This window comes from Electrophorus electricus, chromosome 23, assembly GCF_013358815.1.
Source record: "Electrophorus electricus isolate fEleEle1 chromosome 23, fEleEle1.pri, whole genome shotgun sequence".
In the NCBI taxonomy this organism is placed as follows: domain Eukaryota; kingdom Metazoa; phylum Chordata; class Actinopteri; order Gymnotiformes; family Gymnotidae; genus Electrophorus; species Electrophorus electricus.
Window position 1 is genome coordinate 7,714,220 of NC_049557.1, and position 19,096 is coordinate 7,733,315.

General features: G+C 43.5%; 1 protein-coding gene across 3 annotated transcripts in view; it reads left to right on the top strand.

Annotated features, from left to right (window-relative positions):
* The window catches only part of si:ch211-169p10.1 (coiled-coil domain-containing protein 120), a 34,443-nt gene that overhangs the window by 12,362 nt on the left and 2,985 nt on the right, over positions 1-19,096 (top strand). Inside the window, exons 1-8 of one of the 3 annotated variants that reach the window (XM_027007588.2) lie at positions 4,531-4,880; positions 16,200-16,331; positions 16,496-16,561; positions 16,676-16,806; positions 17,294-17,434; positions 17,530-17,653; positions 18,541-18,597; positions 18,897-19,038. In XM_027007588.2, the coding sequence (XP_026863389.2) occupies positions 16,528-16,561; positions 16,676-16,806; positions 17,294-17,434; positions 17,530-17,653; positions 18,541-18,597; positions 18,897-19,038 (629 nt within the window). In that variant the 5' untranslated portion in view covers positions 4,531-4,880; positions 16,200-16,331; positions 16,496-16,527. Of the gene's footprint in view, positions 1-4,530; positions 4,881-16,199; positions 16,332-16,495; positions 16,562-16,675; positions 16,807-17,293; positions 17,435-17,529; positions 17,654-18,540; positions 18,598-18,896; positions 19,039-19,096 lie in introns of those variants that run through there. The other 2 variants (XM_027007591.2, XM_027007589.2) reach the window with 2 other exon arrangements.

Genomic DNA, 19,096 nt, shown 5'->3' on the forward strand with positions numbered 1-19,096 from the left:
TTAACTTCGCTTTTCCTTTTAAAACTTGGTTTAAGGAATGAAGTATTGAAATAATACGTTTGTGTTTTTCTTGGTGGAGTCCAGTGGATTGTGTAATCACCTACTCTCATAAGCAGTCCTTATGTGCTAATTTAATTTTACTGTATTTTACTATGTGCTTTACTGACTAACGTATATCATAGAAATTAGGATCCATATAACACTCCACCCTACACTTTAAAACAGTCCTCTGATACTCTTCACTGATCTGCCTATGAATGCACTATGAATGAAAGCTAATATTGGCAGTTAGCATGACATCACACTAGCTTCCAATGCCAGGTTTCACATGCTGTTAGTTCCAGATTTTTGGTTGAACTGCATTTCCACAGCGTCAACTCTAGCTGGAGCATGCTGTAGCAGAAAGGGCAGTCATTAGTCATTGTTTGTTCTCCAATCTTCTGTACGTGTGCACTCCAAGTGTACTTTGTTCCATTGATCGAATGCTGTTCAGGTGCACTCTGAGTATGTATGAATAAACGAACAACACCCACCAGCTTGGGACTTAGAAGGAAGTGGAGGAAGCTTTGGTGAAAGCTGTTCGGATGACTATGGGCTTGCCTGTTATCCTGTGTGGAGAACAGAGTCCTGCTGGGAGGAAATACAACTCCGACACTTGACATTCTGGCACCTTGTGTCCTGGTCTACTCATCAGTCCACTCACTCTCATTGACCAAATTTAGTACTTGGTACAAGCCATAATGATAACAACTGGCTTTGAGAATAGCTAGGACCAAGAATCAGTTACTTCTGATCCTATAACTGTATTCATTTAGGATACTTCCAATTGTGTGATCAACGCCCGGGCTTCACTGTTTTTTCCAGTCCAGACACACCTGATTCAACTTGTCAACCAATTACCAAGCCCTTCATGATTGGAACTATCTATGTTAAAACAAGGATGACATCAGATGGTGCAAGGCTGGTGGAAAGCTTAAATGTCTCAGCTGTTGGATTCCAGCCATTAACCGTTATTTTAAAGGCTTAATGAAATGTGCGTTAATGAAATCCTCTAATGCACATGCATTAAAATTTGAAGACTGGTTGCTTGTTGGAAGGCTCTGGATCCACCCCATTTAAGACAACTGTACCCTGTCTCTGCAGGACCAGATGCTAACACACTGACAAAAATGTCCAGGTCAGTAAGCGAAACGGCATTAGGAGATGCAAGTGCCTGTCAGCATGGTGTGACCACATGAGTCCTCTGCTCCCCTCCCTGCGAGCCTGAACAAGCCATGGATTATCAGAAGAGAGGGGGGCGGCTCTGGCATGGTGAGCGTTCTTCAGTGGATTACAGTCAGACTTCCAGCCAACTGGCAGTATATGAAAGGCACAGCCTTAAGTGTGTCAGAATCAGCTGTTAGCCTGTGAACTCCCTCCCACCATGTTTAGGAGATTTGTTCTTCCTTTCTTTGTGCTGTTGGCAGTTACCAAGCTATTGTCTTAAGTCCTAAAAATGTTGGACACCATTACAAAATGTACACATTGTAGTGTGACTTTGTTTCAGTTCAAGAAACAGACAGTAAGAATACCATAAGTGCTGTTCCAGGTATGCAATTCTTGCCCCCAAAAAACGACTGTAATACTATATGAATAATTAAAGTCCATTATACATAATTATGGTTCTAGGTATTACATTTATACTGCACAGTTTGGGCCTACAGCACAGATTTGTCTTAGAAACTACTTTTGTTTCATCTTCTGCCAGTACTGAAGAATATTCCCAAACTGCTAAAATCTCACTTAGGTCGCAGTTATTTGGTGATGGGATGTATGTAGCCGGCTTTCAATGCTCACATGTGGAGCTGACCTCAAGCACCCACAAAGAACAGGCTGAGACAGAGAGAATGATCAGTCTTCTCTTAGTTTGTGGTTTTCAGGGGCAAATGAGGGGTTAGGGGTAGGGTCACTCCTTCCGAGTAACATTTGTGGCCTTGGCTAATTCTAAACACCTGTGAGAAAGGAGAGGGAGTAGATTGTGGTTTATGTGACAATTTGTTAAGCAGATGGGAAAATCACCCAAACCAGTCCACTTGTCTCTCCCAGTCACCTTGGTTCATCCTATTTCTAACCCTTCCTTTATCCTACTGTCTAACAAAGGGCAAGTTTGGCAAAAAAATCATTAATAAATGTAAACAATTTTCCAAACATTCCAACTGTAATCAATCACCCAAAACATTTTTAGAACTGACATTTCATTAGGTACTATGATGCCTAATGCTCAGTGGCTAAGGTACTTGTAATTGGAAGGTTGCTGGTTCAAGCCCCACCACTGCCAAGTTGCCACTGTTGGGCCCCTGACCAAGGCCCTTAACTCTCAATTGCTCAAGTTGTACTCAGTCATAATTATAAGTCACTTTTGATAAAAGCATCAGGTAAATGTAACTTCAATAATAATTTAGCTAGCAAGCATTACAGCAAAATAACATTTTCATACATTTATGCCCAACTTTTCATACAATTGCTTCAAAATGCATCCCTTTCTTATGAAGATCCATACAAACATGCTGATGTAATTTAAAATGCAAAACAATACCTTACCAATTAGCTGAGTGCCTTAAAGTTAAGAGTGCTGCCATTTTCAGCATCTAAAATTCATTTTCCTTAACACCTAAGGAAATTATTCTGCGCAAGAAGACGAGTCAAGTTTTTGGGAAAATTAACAGCAAGGTTTTGTTCTGTCAGTTGAATGACCAGTCACAAGGTTAAGTTCTTAGGGACAAACGTTACTGCAAAATAAGCATTTTGTGGCACTATGAACCTGATATCTTATAGATCTTACATGCATCTCTAAGAGATATACTATATCTCTTGCCTAAAAGATGTGCCACAGAGCATTCAGAGAATCCCCATATTCTCTGAAAACATTTGTTGTGCTTTGTTAAGTAATTGACATTATGCTGCTTTTATTGTGTCACTGAGGTTGCTTGAATTGAACAACTGCAAAGTCGGATATATGAGCTTTGTTGTGAGAGGTGCAGGATTGTTTAGGTAAGGGAGACCAGCATTGCACTGTGATGTGTATTGTGATTGATGGGTGAATAGTGGAGCCCAGACACAGCAGGGAACACTCCCCCCTCTCCCTTTCTAACCTTCTCCCCCATTCTTTCATCTCTCTCTCTCTCTCTCATTCTTTCTTTCTCTCTCTCTCTCTCTCTCTCTCTCTCTCTCTCTCTCTCTCGCATGTTCTTCCAGGATTGTGGAGAATTCCAGGAAGAGCAGGAGATGCACCCTCTTCTGTTCTCCAGCTGAACTTCCCTCCATTCAAATCCACATGCTCAAATTAAACTGCAGCTCTCCTCTCTGATGCAAATCCCAGATGACAAACCCTTCAGTGACTCTGTAGCAGTCTAAACACCAGCCTTGCTGACCAAGAGGACACAAGTCACAGGCAATTGGACATTATTTCCTATTTAATCATATAGCTGTACTGTGGTATAAATGGATAAAAAAAAACATGTCCAAGTGATTCATTAGAGACTGCAAAGCAGGCTTTTCCTCCCACATTTTTAAAACTCCCACATGGTTAAGCCCGAACTCTCGACTTCTGGTTACTTACCAGAAAGACCTAATAACTTACACTGAAAATGGTCAGTGCACATTAATTTCATAGAAAAGATAACAAATTAGGTCTGTGATTTTTCCTTTGACAAGATATGACTAATTGATGAGTCTTCAGGATTGAGTCTTTCAGTGATGATATGGTTGGATTTCACGTATTCTACAGTAGGGCTCACGTTTAAAATATGTTTGTGGTCAAGATATTTGAGAACGTCCTCTGAACAAAGCCAGGTGGGCGTGGTAACACGGAGAGCGCAGAATCCAACCATTCTGCGTTTAAATGTACTCAATACCTGGAGCACGCGGGACTACCGCTCTGGTGTCCACTTCAATGACGGTCTTAACATGTGAATAGGCACGCGCAGTTACAGGCTGTGCTCGCGCGCTTTGGTTTGCAAATCAGCCTGCAGTCCTTCAGCCTCTCAGGTAGCGCAAGGCAACGAAACAAGTTCTTAGTTTTCACCAACACAGAAAGATTAATGTTAGGTTTCTAAGCATATGAAGAGGACAGGATCTTAATATTTTGTGAAAACGCTATACAAGTCACCGTCGTTCCTTAATTGAACCCCCCCAGCTAGGCTTGTTTTGTTTGGTTTTTTAAAACTTGTTTTGTAAATAGTAGGCCGAGAAGGGTGGCAGCTTTAAGATAATGAAAGTTGGAGCGAGTAATAGACATGGTTTCCAATCCCAGCTTTGCAGTAACACAGGAACACTTTCAGGAAACTTGGCTCCAGACGTTTTAGCAGTGGGGAAGGAACACGCGTTCTGCACATAAACAAACGCGACCAAATCCCTTTGGCTCACACGGTTTGCGTAACGCTGCGAATATTAAATGGCACACAAACCATGGTAATCGTGCTACGTCATAAATCTTTTAGATGGGTATTTAGATGGGTATAAAAACAAAGAAACGCATGTTTTGCGTTATCGTGACCTGTAGCGGTACATGGCCCACCCCTCTGTGCGCGCATCAGTTGGTTTCGTCCAGAAAAGTGCGTTCGTTGGCTTCTCTCGACCTGGGTTCAGAAGTGAGGTTGAGCGTTTCCGAGGGGTGCTTAGAGAGGGCTACTCAGTATATTAGAATCATTTTAGTTTTGCTTTGCACCGGAGTTTATTTCAGTAACGCAGACCCGGGCGATGCATTTTATACGTTACCTGAGCTACGGAATTTCAAAGGAATTGATGCATGCAGCAGGAATAGCCTTCCTGCATCGCAGCTTGAATAAACTCTTATAAACAAGAGACCATGACAGACCACGGGGCTTTAATGTAGTGACAAGGTAAGAGTGAAATACAATCCCCAAAATAACCAGACTTGTAGTTAAAGCACTCATGATTTTGCAGTTATCATTGGTTTGGAATTTCCATAGACTGTAAGATATTGAAACTAAGTTTGAATCTATTTTTTTCTTCTAAAATCAGCATCGTGTGTAGGCTACATGCAATGCCATACCTCTCACAAGACAAATGTGGGGCAATTGTTTGAATTAACTTGCATACACGGAAAGATCACTAGGTTTATGTAAACTAGCCATTGACTAAGTGGGTTCCTCGCCTTCGGAATTGTACAAGCAGTTCATTTCAACGTTATACAGAAAAAATGGTCAGCCTCGTGATCAGTTGCTTAAATTTTTCTGTGACCTGTTCATTTCAACAAACTGATCTGTACCTGAGTTTTCAGCTCTGACTCAGGCTTTTCGTTTAAACCTAACTCAGTCTGTCGTTCCGGACAACTTAAGAACCTGGCATATTTTTGAAACACGAACTGGCTTATTAAAAGCCATTTGTTGTTTACATAGAATGATGCCAGAAGATGTACTCTCGCTCGTGGTGTCTCGGCGTAGGAGCTTTTATGACCCGCAGTTCTGTTTGTCTAGCCACAAGCTGCGGATGCATCTGTACAAAGTCCTCCTCCTTCAGGATGCCAGACTGCCTCTTTCCACGCCCGGATTGGCTGAAAACACGACCGTGCTTTCCTTTTTTTTAAAAAATTTCTGTGCTCTTGTATGCAACCCACGTCGTTGGGCGGATGGGTCAGCAACAACCAGTGAAACCGATATAATGTCAAATTCTCACGCAGGTTGCAGGCGTTTGGTAAATCAGGGCAGAGAAAATGTGAAACTTTACCACTGAGAGAATTACATGATCCTTTTTTCTTTTGCATGCAACAGATCAATCAGCAATGCTTACTATTGCTTTTAAAACCTGATCATAACCCATTTAAGTCACTCTAATATAAGGTGCAATATCTGTAACCACTGTTGAAGGTGTTAGCTTAGTTTTGTGTAGCAAAATATTTTATCTTTAAAAAGTATTTTGCACACTGAAAATGCATGGAGTTCAGTGAACACCACATTGGCCCTCTTACCTGTCTTATAGTGGTATTTGCTCGGAGTATTGGGGTGAGGATTTTCACACCAAAGCTCTGCTTGGCTCACTTTGTTGGAGGGAAACTTTGAAGAATTCTACAGCATGAATACATGAAGTGCATGACTCAGAGATTGTCCACTTCGTATGATAATTGAGCAGCTGATTACCTTTGGTCTGGAGAGATTTAGAGTCTTTAATCTCTGACTTTTGCAGGAAAAACTGGATTTACTTACTGATTTAGCACATTCTCAATAATCTCCTGTTCTGGGGCTGCATGGTTTATTTGGCCAGTTCATGTAGCTATCTTTGTTTTTCCCTCTTATTACATCTTTTATTACATCTTAACTCAAACACACAGCCTTTTTATTTCAGTAGTGGAGTCTGTCTTACGGCTTTCATTTCCCGCTTTGAAAAGACAACAATGGCTCGTAGTTAACAAAAATTATGTGTTGGCTCCATGGTGTGTGTGCTTGGACTGTCCAGTTGTTAGTGGAGTGCATTGTTGCCTAGTGAGAAGGAGATTATTGGAGTATTTAGGGAGCTACCTAGAGACGGGCCTCTCTCCTGGGGCATGCAGCCAAGTCCAGCTCACTCGCAAAGAGTGTAAAGAGAAGCTTAATGAGGGTTTATCATGTTATCAAGTTAATGAACGCATTAGCAGCATGGTGACCCTAGATGGGTGCCTTTTCTTTAACAAACGTCTGGAATCAGCTTCTTTGACACTGTCTAGAGTCACAATATAGTCTGAGAACACAGGGGTGTTTCCTTAAATCCAAGCACTTGCTTTCTACATGTATTAACCAATAACCTTCGACCCCAGGGGTGCCCCTCCCTATTTGTGGACATCCTAACTTGTCCAGTGGTGTGGTGCTCTGAGTGTTGTGAACCACACCAAGAACACCACTTCCTAACGAGCGTTACAAAACAGAAGTGGGCATTGAAGCCGTTCTACTTGTAATCAGCTGCTCTACTGTGGTGTGGCCATTATACATGACAAACATAGCTAGCATTCCTGATGGTTTGGGATTAAGCAAGCATGTGTTCTCCACTAAGACAACTGAATGGTTTAATGAAATTCCACCCATGTGGTGTAATAGCTGTTCAGCCTTCGTTCAGCCAATAGGACACACTTGAGCAGGCTTTCTCAGATGTGGTGTCCTGACTGTCACCGCTGACAACTTGAGGATTGTGGTACGCACGTTTGTAATCAGGTGTGGTTGTATCAGTTTGCGGCTGTCTGTGCCCTATTGATTTTCCTATGATTAGGAAGTTTTGTGTTTGTTCCCTCATTCCTGGATATTCAGTACACCAGCAGTGAAATGAAAGTATTTTGTTTCTTACAGATACATTTTTGCCAGAGTGAGTCCATATCATGTTTCACGACGGTACAGCCATGATACAACACGGCAAACTACAACGGTGGCATAGGAAGCAGGAGTATTCACAGAAAGTCCAGTAGCAATCAGAGGGATATACAAACTGGTGTATGACAGTCCTAGTGGAGAGCTGCAGGGTACGAGTAGGTGCCAAGCGGGTGTTGGTCAATAGGGCGGCAATGGTGAGGATGGTAGCGTCTGACAACCCCGCTATACTGTGCATGTGATCAAACTCATCGGCTAAACGTCAGTCCCATAAGATGGATCAAGTATGTCAGAGTGTGGGGGGGGGGGGGGGTAGACACAAAAAAATACAGAGAACATAACACTGAAGTAAAGATGGATAATAAAGCTGAAAGAGCAAGCAGTGCTGATTTGTCGTGTTTCCTGAGTTCCAGTCTTGAAGGGTTCACCGCACTGATTTAGGATTTTCTTTGCACCCTCTCACTCTTGAGACATCATTAACTAATAATCAAATCCTCCTTTAGCTGAATCAGATGCGTTAAAGCAGTGAAAACACAAAAGCTGTGCAGTGGAGGGATGATGAATCCTAGAGCAACAACATATAACAAAGATGGTGACTAGGTGGTATTTAACAACCGTATAAAGGGTTTCAGATAACAAGTTATGAAATGTCTGCATATGTGTTCTTGTGACTAAGACAGAACCGATAGTATATTGATCCTAGCAATGTCTGCTCTTCAATACTGAGGGTGTTTTTGAAAATATAGAATGTTTTTCATCATAAACTGCAATTCAAAAAAATAATTTGCAGGTGTGTTTTATTTGGTCGGGCAGGCTGAAGCCCTGAACTGGGTGTAAGCTGCTATATATAGCTGATGGCTGCACTTCCGCCCAGGCCGGAGGCACCGCTGCTGGCACATTCAACAGCTGCGCCACCTAAACCACCTACACTGTTGTATAGCTACTGTAGAGATCGTCTATTTCCGAAGTGATCCAGTTGTTTTGGGGGAATCGGGCTGTTGTGGTGGAGCAGTGATCAGAGAGCCTCCTTAACGCACCCACCTCCCCCAGCCCCCATTATACACATGCACACACGCACAGAATTTGTCCCAATGGCTTTAAATATTCAAATGGGGTTCACATTTGAATATGTATGAATCCAGCTGCTCTGTACTGAGTGGTGTTTTTTTTTTTTTTTCCCCTTTGAGCCCGTTCCCTTTGTTCTAAAGCTTCGGCACCTCTCTCTTTAGAATCAAGCAGCTCAACCCGCCTTTACCTCGCTCCACACACTCTTCCAATCTTTCCTCTTTTTTCTGTTTTTTTGTTTTTCTTCAAAGGGCCATAACTTTTTTTTTTTTTTTTTTTTTTTTTCCTTTTTTCGATAGACATTTACATTTTTAATACACATGACTTCATTGTTTACATTGTCCCATCCATAACTGTGTTATGATCTCTGGGCCACTCCCACCAGTTCTCTTTTCTTTTGCCATGCAGTTTCCATGCAACCCGCTGCTCTGCTCACCGGGTTCACTCTCACTGGCGTCTTCGCGCTCTACCTGCCCGGGTCATTGCCGTAATGCTCAGAGTGCTGCAGAGACTTCAAAGCCTCTGCAGAAGAGCTGTAAATCCCCATCAGCCGGCTGTAAAAGAGCCTTGCACACTGCTCGGGATAGGCGATGATTTAAAGCAGCTCCTGCTCTCTCCACAAGGTCTTTGCACACACCTTTCAATGATATAGATTTCCAAACCCCCCAGCAGTCTTTTATTTAAGTTATTTATTTGGGACACATAGGAGCCGTCACAAGGCCCCTGTTGGTGCATATATCTAAACACAATGCTGAGTCTCTCAGGAAATGGTTTAAAACATGAACTTTGCAGTAGCATGAACAATAAACCACACCAGCGCCCTTCTAGAAGTACAATGGGCCACAGCTGAAAGCGCACACGTAAGGCACATATTTAAAATAGCCATCTAAAAATCATCTTTAGTGGGCAGTTCTTCTCTTTCTTGTAGAACATCTCCTTAATATATAACCCTGCCCACCATCATCTTGGAACATGTATTTGATGTTGCTTGGCAGTGTTGCTGTTTTGACCGGAACACAGGAGCGGGAGTTGTGCAGTGTCTGTTTTGCGGTTAGCTGAAACACGCTGCGCTGAGGAAGGCCGTGACGTTCTTTTTCTCCAGAAAGGGGCGGTGGTGGAGCATATGCGGCATGTGCCCACCAGATGTGCAGGTGATTACTTATGTTTACCCCGCGCATGGCTCCACTTCCTAACCACCAGCTGACTAGGCACATAAAGAGAAGCGGCGAATAGTGAGAGATAAATGACCAAAGCATGTTGATCCTTCAGTCCGTCCACTCAACAAGAGGAGTCTGATTATATTCAGAGGTTAACCTGGGGTGTCCAATGTCTATGTCTGTGTCATTGTAGGAATGGTGATCTAATATCAGTTAAGGTTCTTTTTTATGCTCACACCACAAGGGGCAGCTGAATGTACCTCATTCTGAACCTTACTCTGCGTCATGCTCCATTTCCAGTGGGATGTCTATGATCTAAACGGAGAGCTCATCTGATGAAACAAATGTGTTGTACATCCCAGGACTCTGAACAAGGCCAAAAGTGTTTATTTCAGTGAACATAAAGTTTTGTTTAAGATTAATCTTTGTAACATGAAACGTTCCGAAGGTAGAAATGATTAGAAACCGAAGTTTTGCATATTCTCAGATATCTTAGTAACTGACTGCCCTTAGTAACATACTTGGTCTTTCTATCCAATTTATGCCAGCTTTAAATTTGTTGCCAAGAAAACCTGAATGGAAATCAGTAGAAATCTTTAAATATTTCATAATATTGTTTTTTAATAAATCATGATATGATGCCTTCTGTCAACTCAGCAACATTTTTGTTCAGCTGTTGGTGTTTTTATTTTCCTCCCCATCAGAGTATTTGCATATTTGATGAGAACACAATATGAATTTGCTTAAAAGCTGTGAAACGTTTAAAATTTACAGATCATTTAGAGGCTATATAAACATGTCCTTAGCCGTTATGATGAGTATTTAATAGTAGAACCATGACCAGACATGTTTCTCCATGTCCTTGCGTTTGTCCCAAACAAAACACAGCTGTCACAGGAAATTTGGGCCCTCACCTGCGCTATGTTCACTGTGGTCAACCACAAGCATTCACTGTGCTCTCCTGCTGTCTTCCTGTGTTTATTTTGGTGCCGAGCGTCCTTAGCGTTAGACCTGTCATCCTCCTTATCATGGCGTCTGATACATTATTGTAGATGCGGCCCACTTCAGTTTGCCCTGATTGTATTTAGAGTTGTTTACAGTCTTGTAACAGAAGCTGTGATATACAGCACACCGTCCACTTTGTGTTTCTGCGTGAGGTGTTCGAGCTGCATTACGAACGCCGTCCCTTTGGGACTATCGGGCTGTAGCCTCTCACCGAAGCCAAAGTGACCCAGTAGAGCTTATTGTGCTCTGGGCAGGGCTGCCATCCAGCCTGGGTTTCCTTTAAGTGCCCTTGTTTGTGAACGTCTGTCCCAGCTTTTACCAGCATCTGCATTTACAAAGCCTTAGTTGTTATGTCCATTGTTGTGAAATCCATTGGGTGATGTGCTGATGTCTGTGTTTGTGAGAGGTGACAAGTCAGGGCTGGCCCTCATAGTGGTCACTGCTAATGTGAACTGCAAATGTGACTGTCAGGTACTGAGAACTTGTGACTTAATAGTTAGCATGATCTGATTTCAGATCTGATATGATTTTCAACTGATATCAATTTTATTCATTAGCACAGATGGCATTTTTGGGTGGACTGTTAGTTTACGTGTCCTACACAAGCTTCAAATGGATTGAGTTGCTTGGTGTGCATAACTGTGCAGAACAGAAAACATTTTGAATATATTTATGATTTGTGGCTCGTGGCGATGTTTTGGTCGATCATCCGCTTCGCATTAGAAGCTGAATTATAAAGAGCTTATAACAGTAATAATTAAATGTGCTTTAAAAGTGAAAATCTTCAGCGTTGCGTGTGGATAGTTGGTCCGGAGCAGATGCATATGTTGCAGCCATCTGCTGTCTGCTGCCACTTGCCCCTCTCTCTGCTGGAGCCGTTGTTCCTGCCAGTCAAAGGAAATGGGCCCTCCACCTGCCCTGCGGGGGGGGCACAGGGCTGTGAGAGGCTCCTATTGAGGGCCGGGCCGTGGTTGTCCTGGGGTCCTGCCACAGGGGTGGAGCAGGAGAGCAGAAAGAGTGAGTGGTGTGGCAGAGAGCGTGAATGCGTGAGCTTGCGTACCCCCCCCCCCCCCCCCCCCAAGTCCTGTGGGATGCCTGTCAGGCCTCCTGCAGCTTTGCTGGAGCCAGGAGGGGAGGGGTCAAGCGTGCCTGGAGAGATGCGTTCAGAACCCATTTGCTCTCCACCAAAAACCAGTCAGCTGTAGCCAGGCTGCATGTGCTGAGAGTGTTGCTGGCTGTTAGGCCCACGCTCCATTTGTCACTCAGAACGCGGCTGTCTGATCTGATTGGATCAAAAGCTGAGAGCTTTTCAAAGGGGAGGATCACCTTTCAGCAACATGGCATTACGTGAGGGATGAACAAACACCGGGACTTGACCTCCCCCCTCACGCGGTTATGGTGTAGTGCCTCCTTTTTGCCATTTTCTCATTATTTTTTTGGTTTTGAAAACCACTCCTAGTCCCCCCAGGAACATTTGAAAGCAATGAAAGTGTGAACATCAGAAATACTTCACTTACCATTAATGGAGAGCTTTGCCCATACATACTACAGTGGCTAATAATGAAGGTAACCACAAATGCTAATGATACACTTTCACTGCTCTGTATTGTTAGTGTTACCAGTTTTGGGTGGTCTCACCCTTTAGGCAAGACCTACCCTCTGCTTTTACTCAGTTACACACTAAGAGACAAGACAGTTTGCATAGATATGTATGTGTGAGTGTGTGGTAATTACATAGTCTATTTAGAACAAAAAACTTGTACACTGAAGACCAGTTTAGATCTATAGATACTGGATCAGCACTGGTGATTTTGATTTTGTACATACAACAGAGAATCTCCATGCTCAGAGTGAATAGGACAGGGTCAGGCCTATATTTTCCCATTTATAATATAATGACTGTACTATTTTTGGGCAGCAGGCAAACAGGTAACTACATGTTTCGTGGTGTCTTTTCAGTGTCTTGGACCAAATCAACTTGGGTTTCAGCTAAAATAATATAGCTGTCTGGAAAGCAGGCTCTGATCCTGGGTCAGTGTTCTAATATTTTATAGAAATCTTTTTTTCAAAAAGGACAAAAGGAAGACCACTAAACTTGAAGAGATATGAAAAACTTGAAGGAGAACACACACACACACACACACACACAATCACTGACCTTCATATATAAGTGTACATGGATTGTTGCACCATAATGGCATTTGGTTATCATGCTGAACGCGTCAAACTTTAAGTGGTCTGCCTTTGTTTGTAGTCCTGTGTAGGCCAATTACCAGCGTGCGCACCAAAGTCTCAGTGTTTCAGGCCGAATATATTTATTGGACTTAATCCTTTTAGGTTCATTCATGAGATGTTTGTGTAACTGAATGTGGGAGAAATGGTGCACGCTGTGCGCCTTGTCAGGAAGAGGCGGTGCATCTGGAGAGTGTTTCCACGCCACAACCCATGACGACACTCACGCTTGTTAGAAACCTTCACTGCTGAAACAAAAGGCAGTTTACTCAATCTCATTTCATGTTTGTCGTTTCTTGTTAGTCAGTCTCATTTCACGAGAGTCTCTTAACGATGATCGTTTAAATGTAATAATCTGGCATGTAATTTCTTTATCGTTTACACTAGATATGGGTGTAGTTCCACGCTGCTCCGCATATTTGTACCCTCATCCCTAGGACTGGAACTTAACCCTTCTTCCTCCTGTGCTGTTGTCACATAAGGCAAGACGGCATTAACGTGGCCAAGTATGTTCAAGCGTGACCTGTGCTAGTCGTATATCGGGTTAGTGTCAGAGTGGGTCTGTTCTGTGGTTATGCCTGAGACCCATGGGTCTGCCCAGGGCAGCCGTGTGGAAACACAGCTGTGTCCACACTTTCTCGTTATTGCTGGATTAATTACCGGAGGCTGAGAACAGTGGTGTGTGTGTGTGTGTGTGTGTGTGTGTGCGCGTGTGTGTATATGGTGGGATCTGTCAGCCCTTGTTCTGATCAGAGAAGTTGCTGGGGGTTCTGGGAGCAGAAATTTGCTGAGTTCTAGCGTTGGTGTTTTGTGCAAGAAGGAGCGATTTCAAAGTGAAATCCTCTCCCAGGAGTCCACACTGGCCAAGGGAGGCCTTCAGTCTGGAGGCGTGCAGCAAGAACGTCGCAGTTGTGTTTCAGGCTCCGACGTTGATGTTGGGTGAAAAACTGAGGCTGAGGTAGCAAGAACCTAAAATCCTGCTGAGCTTAAGAAGAGAGAGACGGAGAGAGCAAGAGAATGAGAGACATAAAAAGAGAACGTATGGGAGAGAGAGATACAGGCAAAAATGCAAAGGGAGAGAGAAAGAGGAGAAGGAGAAACAGAGAGAGAGAATGAATGATCGACAGGCTGAACATCTGTACAGAAACAATAACGCAGGCTCCGACATGACTTGGAGAAGGTGCCGGAATGCTGGTATGCCTACTCAGGACAACAGACCATTTGTCTCGACATTTGCTTCATTTTGAGCACGCGCACACACACACACACACACACACACACAGTCTCAAACATATCCATTAACTTCTCACTATGGCTAAATAATGCTACTACAGTGCTAAACAAGGCCTACATCTAAACCATAAACTCAGTAAGCCAATCAGAAATCAAATTATTGCTTTTATTTATATATTTTAAATAAAATCCACATTTTTGTAAAAAGAATTCGGACATTCGGTCCCCACAAAATACCTTCCCCCATGCACATATACATTGTCAGTGATTCTGTAATCTCTTTGTTTGTGGCTCCAGTGTATAATGTTTTCATAGTGATGGACCCATGCCAGCATGCCACAGTGGGACTCCGTTCCTTGAAATTCTACACTAAGAAAACTAAGATGGACATGAATCCTGTATTTATCTGTGTTTAGCACTTCAGGTGGACCACTTCTGACCCACATTTATGTGACTCTTCTGTATATATGATGGTTGTCTGTGTGTGTGTGGGGGGGGGAGTACATGCATGTTGTTCCTGTTAGGTGAATTTGCTTTTTTGCACAACCCACATTTTTACATTTCTGATCACCAATATTCCTCTTTGGTTTATCAGCCAACCTTACCCACCATGCCACTGTATGTTGACAGTAAAGCAACATTTTTTGAAGACGCTTAATCCTGATGCCTTCAGACCAACGGAGGCTGCTGTACACTCTCCCAAGGTTCCTGCATCCACATACTCCAGACATAATAACTGTATAGGGCAAACCACAGTGTTGGGCAGCGTTGTGAGCTAGTCGTCGGCCACTGCAGTGGGAAACAGAAGGGAACTGTGGTGCCTGTGGCGTCTGCAGGAGACGTTGTTTATGGGAGGCGGTTATATGGGGTTTTTTTTTTAGATGAAGACTCAAAACCACAGCTTTGTGTTTTCAGATACTCTCACTGTTGCACATGGCTTTGCATTTTGGAGAGATGGATGGATTTCTGCCCAGTGAAAGGACTGCTTGTAGGGTCTTTCTTTTTTGTTTGTGTCGGTCATTCGGAGCCTCCCAGTTCTGCTTCCTTCGGGCATTTCCTCCTTTATGAGCTTTTTCCTGGAGCTCCAGTTCCTGTCTGCAGTTCCCACAGAGCGGTGGGGCAGGGGGGCAGAGGAGGCTCTCGGCGTAAGCGCTCCGTGTCCTGTCCTTGTATACGTCACCGCAACTGCATCTCTTCATTTCTCAATCTCTTCATCTTTTGCTGCAGTAAATCTATGCGTGTACACATGCATGCATACATACAGACATGCACACATACAGACAGACAGCCCTCCACACTCGCATGGGTTAGGAGTGCAGGACCCCGCAAAAGTGGGACAACCACAGATATCTCTAGGCCCCTCTAAGCTTAACTCTTAACACTGTTGATCATATTTAATATGCAGAAAAAGAGCATGACATCCCCAGTGTGTCTAGAGTGCAGTTCTTCGGTGCACTAAAGCATTGTACAAAATATAACTTTTCATAATAATAATAAAATATATTAAATATATAAAATATATTAACAATACTTACTAAACCTTTTTGGTTTTGTTTACATTTTCTAGTCTATGCGCATCCTCTGCAAGTTTTGGCTGAAAAAAAATTCCCATTAATTACTGATGGCAAACTTGTGAATAATCCAGTCGTTGAAAGTAAAACATGCAAATGTATTGTAGTTGCAACATTCTATATCTGCTATTAAGACTACCCTTATCTGTGGAATCTCTCTCTCTCTCTCATATATATATATATATATATATATATATATATATATATATATATATATGAGAGAGAGAGAGCGAGAGAGAGAGAAAGTCCTCCACATTGGTGAATACATGAAATACCAGTGTTTTCAGCCTTTTAGTATCATGACTTTATCTGGTTAAACCCTACGGGCTGCATTTCTACTCTCCTGAAATGCTGCTTCGAGCTCAGCCTCACCACTGCACCTGGCCAGGCTCGAAGACCTTATTTTGATGCTATGGGTGAGCCGTTAGCCTAGTTGTGGTCTTTTAAGGGCTATCACTGATGAATCGGGTTAACTTTGTAGGGCTGCTTATTCACCTGCCAGTCTCACTTCAGAAGCAGTCTTTCAATCAAGGCCCCTATGAGTGTGTGCTGGCTGTGAGTCCGCTGCTCACTGGACACTGGGTTTCGTTGTGTGCTTCTTGCAGCGTGTCAAGTTTGCAGAGCATCAAGCACCAGCAGCACAGTGGCTCCTCCCTCAGGTGGACTGGAGTACTGCAGCCCAGTGATAGCGGTTGTGCAGGCCCACACACTGCAGCTCATATGACCGCAGCTGGAAGGTGAGGTGGTGGGTGTGGGTGGAGATGGAAGGGATGGAGTCTAAATCGTTTCAGAAATGCATGCAGTTTTGTATAACTGTGTAACTAACAAAAGCTTGTAGATGTTTTCAGGTTTGCTAATTGGCATGTGCGTGATTTGGAGAAAACTTTCCCTCTCTGTACAGGTGAACCCACGATCAGACAGGAGACACATGACATGGAAGTCAAAGGTCACCTGATCTTTAGGCCTGGTGAGTGTTTATTCATTGTCTTTGTAACATGTTTTTGATGTAATTGTGTATGTGCTCATCTGATAAGTGTGTGTGTGTGTGTGTGTGTGTGTGTGTGTGTGTGTGTGTTTGTAGAGCTGCAGAGTTCCATGGACAGTAAACATGCAGCTGAACGGATGGTGGAGCTGCAGGAGAGACGTAGGAGCCTTCAGGCTCTACTCAGCACCCGTCTGGCTGAGCTAAAACATGTGTGTCTGCAGGAAGCTGTGAGTCACATGCATGCACGCACACACACACACACACACACACACACACACACACACACACACACACACACACACCGAATGTCCTCTCATCATTATGGGAACATTTGGTAAATATATTCTCATACTCACCCAAGCACATACGCATACACCACACACACACACACACACACACACACACACACACCTCATTACCACACTGGTGAACCCTGGAGTGATTGGCCACTCATATGCTCTCTTGTGCTGTGGCCCGCTGTTTCTGACTAACGCCTGCGCTGTATGGGGCCGGATGGCTTCACACAAGTGCTGCGATCGCCATGTCCATACTAATACTCACCTTTCCTATGCAACACTCCTCACCTGCCTGTTTGGTGTTACCTCAAAATCCACATGGATTCTTAAAGCCAAAACCTGGCTGCATTATTCATCCCGCATGTTATAGGAAATGTTACATTGTATGCATTTGTTTGTTTGTTTTTTAATACTACAGGAACTCACAGGAAAGATACCAAGTGAGTTTCCTCTGGAGGCAGGTGAAAACCCCCCCCACGTGCGGCGTAAAGTCGGGTTGGTCCGCAGCGGTTCCAAGCACAATTACAAAACCGAGGCAAGTGGATTTCTAACCATCCTGGTGGGTAGTGCGGCTCTAATGAGATGTTTGCACATCTTCCTTGTCAACATTTATTTTCTTCCAAGTACTGATCACTTATGTTCTTTGTGATGCAGGAGGACGAAGCATCTCAGCGCAAACTGAAGAAGACTCTGTTCAGTGGCGCCCTCCGCAGGCACACAGATGCAGAGCAACTTCCGTCTCATGGCAAAAGGACAGTCCACAGAGGATGTCACACTGGTGAGGTTTACAGCATAAAATGAACTAAACAATGTTAACATGGCAAAGTAAAAAAAAACAAAAAACAAACAGTTATCCAGCAGTGACCAACTCACAGTAATTTGCAACTCGCACAGGCTAATGCCACAGACTAAAGGCAACAGCATAGCCTTAAGAGTTGATTCAGTTCATCACATTGATTAACCAATAATTATAGTAGTAATAATAATAGTCATAAGTTCAGTTTATTTAGCACCTTTCTCATTCCCAAGGTCGCATAACCAAAACATCATGCCTTCGTAACCAAACCGTCTTTCTTTTACTACCTTTGCTTAGCTTGTAAATACTAAACAACAATTGGAACAACTGGTAATTGGAGATACCCAACACTTTACACAAACCGGATAAACTTGGCCAACTAGGTCAGAAAGCTACGATATCTATTTCTGGAATGTGTGTGCGTGTGTGCGAGCCAGAGAAATGAAGGAAGGGAATGAAGAAGGAAAGTGAGTGAGAGACAGCTAGAGGGAGGAAGGTCAAAATTAACTGTAAAATGGACACTTATACCTTGGACAGGTAGGGGGAGTGTGTGTGTGTGTGCTTGTGTGAGCGTGTGTTTGTGTGTGTGTGAAATGAATTTAGAAAGAAAAAGGGTCCACCTTAGACAAGCGGAGGATGTGCTGAGTAACCAGACTGCTTCCTTTCATTATTGCTGCTGTGATGCTGTTAGCAGCTTCCTGCGTCCACACACAAACACACACACAGAGAGAGAGAGACACATACACACCACTACATGAAAGCAACGCTGTCTTCATTAATAGCAGAAAAGGTACTGATCTATGGGCTTTACTTTTATTGATCTACGGGCTTGAAATGTATTTTAAGCTTTGCTGTTGCTGTGTTTACAGACAACACAGTGAAGTCCGAGAGCAGCTCCATGTCAGACTCCACCAGTCAAGAGAATGGTAAGCTATGGGAGTGTAGTAGAGATTTGTGTAGACGGTAAGTTATGGTGATGGTGAGGGAAATGGTTGATAAATGCAGATGATTTATGGAGGCAAATTGTAGGTTGGAGATAAGCTACTGCAGGGATGGCCAACTCCAGGCCTTAAGAGCCCTCACTCTCCTTCACTGCAACACACCTGCCAGCGACTGTACAGGTGAAGAGGTCCGAGAGAGCTGTAGCGTGTTAGTACTAGTATTCCCAACACTGACCGTCACTCTCTCCGGCTCTTTCTCCTCTCTTTGTCTTCCTCTCTTTTAGAAGAAGCCTCTGAAGATGTGTCCCCCTCTCGTTCCCAGCTGGTCCTGGGGAGCCCAGACAGCAGGTTCTGTCGTAAGCTCTCTCCCGTCGAAATCTATTATGAGATGAGAGCGCGACGTAACTCGGTGGCTAGCTCAGCCAGGTATGTACTCTCTCTCTCTCTCTCTCTCTCTCTCTCTCTTTCTGACACTTGCACAGCG